The sequence below is a fragment of the Alligator sinensis genome, unplaced genomic scaffold, assembly GCF_000455745.1.
Source record: "Alligator sinensis unplaced genomic scaffold, ASM45574v1 scaffold1484_1, whole genome shotgun sequence".
Classification (NCBI taxonomy): Eukaryota; Metazoa; Chordata; order Crocodylia; family Alligatoridae; genus Alligator; species Alligator sinensis.
The window spans coordinates 124490-129686 of record NW_005843243.1 but is presented as its reverse complement, the minus strand read 5'-3'; the positions used below and the strand labels follow the sequence as shown (position 1 = coordinate 129686).

The 5197-nt window shown below is 47.5% G+C and overlaps 1 gene segment (V, D, J or C); it reads right to left on the bottom strand.

Moving 5' to 3' along the window:
• Window positions 1-2938: 2938 nt before the first annotated feature.
• The window catches only part of LOC102376756, a 12610-nt gene continuing 10351 nt past the window's right edge, over window positions 2939-5197 (bottom strand). Inside the window, 1 exon segment of the V gene segment in view lies at window positions 2939-3246. Coding sequence covers window positions 2939-3246 — 308 coding nt within the window.

The following is a 5197-nucleotide window of genomic DNA, read 5'->3' as shown; positions in this document are numbered from 1 at the left end:
GAGGTAAGACTAACAGGCCTATAGATTCCTGGGTCCTCCTTCCTCCCTTTTTTGAAAATGGGGACCACATTGGCCCTTTTCCAGTCATCAGGCACCTGACCAGAGCACCACGAGTGCTCGTAAAGCTGTGCCAGGGGTCCCACAATGACCTCTCCCAGTTCCCTCAGCACTCTGGGGTGGAGATCGTCAGGACCTGCTGATCTGAACACATCTAGTCCCTCCAGAAGTTCCCTGATTAGGTCCTCATTGACCCTGGGCCTGGCAGCGCCTCCCCTGGGTCCGTCTGGATTCCCGGGGTGGGGAGGGTGTTCCCTGTTGCCTGCTCAAAAAGATGGAGGCAAAGAAATTGTTAAAGTGGTTAGCCTTGCCGCCTGGTGCCATCGACAGTGATTAGCTTTGTCGACTGGCCTTTGACGGCGTACTCCAGCACTTGGGAATAGGTATATCTTGACATCGGTGCTTAATGTTCATAGCTAGCTACTGTGAGTGTGTGTGTGAATGTGTGTGTGTGTTTGAGGGGATCAGCCCCAAGGTTTATGATCTGAATTTTGCATCCATCTAATAAACTAGAATTTTATGATGATCCTGTGAGTTGGTCTTTTGTAGCCAACAACTGTGTAGTTTTGCAAAATATTAGCAAAACTACATGAGATTAGACGAAGGATTTGTATAGGAGGATAGTCTATCCAAAGCATCCTAAAAAAATCCTTTTTTCTAATCTCCAGGATAGGGATGATCCTGCCTCAGGCAGGGGGCTGGACTAGATAACCTCTCAAGGTTCGTTCCAGCCCTGCTTCTCTATGCTTCTGTGAACAAGGGCTTGTGTAAAATTCTACATGGAAACACAAACGGTATCAGAGAAATGATCAGGTAGCCAACAGACAGGAGAGATGCAGTGAAAACCTAAAAAGTGGAAGAGCACTTCACGTAGAAGTGTTCAAAAGAGTCATTATCGCTTGTGAAGTGCAGAAATGAGTGTCAGGTAGATTATAATGGGCCATGAAGTCACTATGTTAAGTGCCCTGTTCTTAGTGTCCAGTAGGCTAATGCATTTTTGTTCCCAAGCTCATCTTTTGCAGGTGTTTTGTAAATTTGCCTTGAGCATGAGAACAGCGAGGTCAGGAAAGGAGTGGTTTTTCTGTGAAAAATGTTCTCCTACTCCTTTACCTCTTTTTTCTGTGATCATTCATTCTTGTGTAGGTTTTGCCTGCTTTTACCCACATAGTTTCCATGAGGGCATTTGATGCCTGGATCAGGTAAACCACGTTTTGAGGTCGACATGTTGGTTTCATTGTACAGGGCATTGATAGCTGTGGCAGTAGAGTTGAGCTAATGGGCTTTGCATTTATTGGGAAGGTAGGGCTAGGTCCTGATTGGTTGATCAGCAGGTAGTTGGCTCCTGATTATGAGTTGGGCAAGAAAGGCCAGGAGTGGGGAATATTTCTGTCAAGGTTTGGTCCCTTTCAAGTATAGGCTGTAATTGTTTGATGATCCTTTTTATTGGTTCCAGTGTGGGATGATAAGTGACAACCAGAGGTGTGTGGTCAGTGGGGGCTTTCTTGTATTGCACTAGGTTATTGCAGGGGGTTTGGGTGCGCTTTCAAAGATACCGTTTATTTCTCTGGTGGAGTGCTCATGTGGGGTAAAGGCAGTTTTTGGTTTGGTGAGATGAGTGTTACAAATATCCTTTTCAGGGCAGATGCAGTGGTATCTGAGGGCCTGACTATTGAATTATAAAATCATAGAAAATGAGGGTTGGAAGGGATCTCAGGAGGTCACATCTAGTCCAACCCCCTGCTCAAAGCAGGATCATCCCCAGCAAGATCATCTCAGCCAAGGCTTTGTCTACCTGGATTTTAAAAAAACTCTAACATGGATATTCCACAACCTCTGTGGGTAGTTTTTTTCAATGCTTTGCTACTCTTCTTGTGGGAAAGTTTTTCCTAATATCTAACTTAAACTTCCCTTGCTGCAACTTGAGACCACTGCTCCTTGTCCTGAGAACAGTTTATTTCCATGCTCTTTGGAAGCACCCTTCAGGTAGTTAAAGGCTGTTATTAAATCTCACCTCAGTCTTCTCTAGACTAAATCAGCCCAAATTCTCCAGCCTCTCCTTATAAGTCATGTCCCCCAGCCCCTTAACTTATTTTGTTGCTCCCCACTTGACTCTCTCCAATTTCTCTACCTCCTTTCTGGAGTGGGGTGGGTGGGCAAAACTGGACACAGGACTCCAGATGTGGCCTCACCAGTGCTGAATAGACGGGAATAATCACTTCTCTTGTCCTGCTGGCAACACACTGACCAATTCAGCCCAGTATGCCATTAGCCTTCTTGGCAAGAAGGGCACACTGCTGGCTCATATTCAGCTTCTTGTCCACTGTAAACTCCATGTCCTTTTTTGTAGAGATCAGTGCTTTATATTGGTATATGGGAAGATTGCTGGTTTTGTGGATGTGTGGTGGTCTGTGGTTTTTTTGTATACAGTGAGTCATAGAGGTGCCATCATGGTGCCCTAGAAAATTATAGATCATGGTATCTAGAGAGTTGATGTTAGCGTAGGAGTATTCTGGAGAGAGGTTGGTTGTGTTCTGGCCTGAGTGCCAGTGGGACAAGGACACTGTATCTGCAGTGTTTGCTTATGGACCTATATTGATCTTTGAGATTTTTCTTGAGGGACTGATCCCATTTCTACGCAGATATGTAGAATTTTTTTAATGGATTTAACTTCAGGGGGGAGGAGGAACTGCTGAGGGGTAGCTTGTCTGTGATGGCAGGAGATACAGGATTGAAGAGCAGTGTGGTTTGCTGGGTGAAATACTCTGTTTGGCCATGCAACACAGCAGAAATTTCTGAGAGGCAAGGAGCACATATAGGAAGCAGCTGCTGCAGTGAACAACAGAGATGGAAACAGGTAGGGAGGTTTTTGAACTGGTCTGTATTACTGTGTGAGAGGGTAGGTGCCATGCTGCTGACAGTAATAGTCTCCAGCATTGCCTGCTTCAACCTGGCTCATAGCGGGCGTGCAGTCACTGCCCAAACTAGGGCCACTGAACCGGTCTGGGATCCCAGATGGACGGGTGTTGGTGCTGTAGAGAAGGAGCTTGAGAGGTTGCCCTGACTTCTGTTGGTACCAGGCTATGCTAGAACCACAGTATGAAACAGCTTTGCAGTTCATGGTGGCTGTTTGTCCTGGAGACACGGTCAGGGACTCTGCAGTCTGAGTCATCACAATGTCGCCACTACAGCCTGCATGGAGGAGACAGAGAATTCAAATAGACAGAAGTCAGGGAATATGAACAAAAAAACCCATGAAAATCATTGTTTTGCTCTCAGGTTCTTTAAATGGTTCGTTCCTGCAGTAGTAAATACAGTTGCTATTGCTTTCAAAGCTATTCTGGACCCAAGGATGAAATCCACCTGTCTGGGTTGAGCCTGAGACTTGTAGCCAAAGCCAGTGCTACTTAAGTCAGGTAGCAGCCTTATCAGCTGCTTTGGGAGTACTCTTCCCTCCTTGCTGTTCTTACCATGACTCGAGAGCAGGAGGAGCCGAGTGTGAGAGATCATCTTGATGCTTCTGCACTGAGTGATACCACAATGCAAAGTGGTCTGTTTTATACCTGCTCACAGCAACAGCAGGAAGTCTCATGGGTAGAAACATGCAAGCCATCAGCTGGCGTACATGCAAACCAGCATTTGGCTTGTGCCCGGAGCGGCAGATGGAGGCCACGCATCTGGTAGAGCCCTCTCTATGTGACTTGGAGTGTGTCTTTGGAGTGTGTCTCCCGGTTCAATGAAACTCATTCTGCTTCTAGCTCTGCAGCTTCTTCTCAGTCTGCTCTTCCTTTCCCCACAGCCCAATTTCTCATTGAATTCCCAATGCTACTTTCCTTGATTTCTGCAGCATCCTATTCTCTGACCTCCAAACACACACTCACTCTTCCTTCGGTCCACATCAAATGCTGCTGACATTTGTTTCTCATGCCCCACCACTTGCCTCCACTCTCCCTGGGCTTTGCACATGCTGTCCCAACAGAGCTGAGCTTCTGGTCAACACCTTTGAAGACCCCCACAGCAGGTCCGCACCTCCCTTGCCACACAGTGATGCCCTGTACCCTCAGCTCTGACTGTGTCCCCATCCTCCTCCATCTCTCTGGTAGCTTCTCATCCATTCATTTCTGCACCTTCATGCTCAGCCTCTTCTCTGTATGTGGCAGCTGTTCACAGCTCCTTGATACGATCACTTCTGTGTCCATGATGAGTTTCCTTCAATAATATCATTTCTGCCATCCTGGTGCTGGAGGATCTCTGATGTCTATGAGCACCCCATTTGTTACACCCTTTGGCTTCTGCCTTTGGGTTGGGATATCTCTGGGGTAGTGGTTATCACGTTGTGAAATTTTGGAAGGAGCTAGCATGGTGTGAGTTGGACCTGCCAGGAATCGGGATAAGGATGTGTAAGTACAATTATTAGTAGCAGTGAGGCTGTGGACGTGAGTGGAGTGACTGGTGTGGCCTGCATGTTAAACTTGTGGATTCACTATTAAATTAGGATTTGACTTGCCCAACATATTTACCCCAGTTTTAGATCAATGCAGCTCTTAATCCCAACAGAATTAGCTCTTAATTCCTGGTAAACCTACAATGCCCCCACAGTTAGTAAATTCGCCCCTATGCCTTGTGGCGGGCCAGTAGGGGGCGCTCCTGCGTTGAGCCGCCCACCTCCCTGCTCCCGACCACCTTCCAGGCTCCGAGTGCCTCCCTGGGGTGCCTCCCGTCCGGCCGACCCCTTCCCTGGAGCACACCCGCTAGCCTGGGGTTCCCGCTGCCACCATCCAAGGCTCTGGACTCACTTCTGGCTCTGCGCACCTTGGAAAACACAGGCCTGATCGTCCAATGGGTGCTAGACCCAATACAAGCACTTGGGGCACTTCCCCAAGCCAGAGGCTTATTAGGAAGCCTCCCTTAGTCCACCGACCTAAGGGGCCTCCTTGGCATAATTTAGACCCACCCCTCAATAAGTCTCCACACCGGTCTCAAAGGAGAACTTTATTGATTACAGGGGTAGGGCAGAAATAGGGTAAAAGGTAGAGCAATATCAAGAAATCTTATAGGAATATCAAAGGAATCCCATAGAGCAAACCAGGGGGGCTGAGGTAGCCGTTTAAACACGCATCTGAATTACTGAAGCTAAATATCT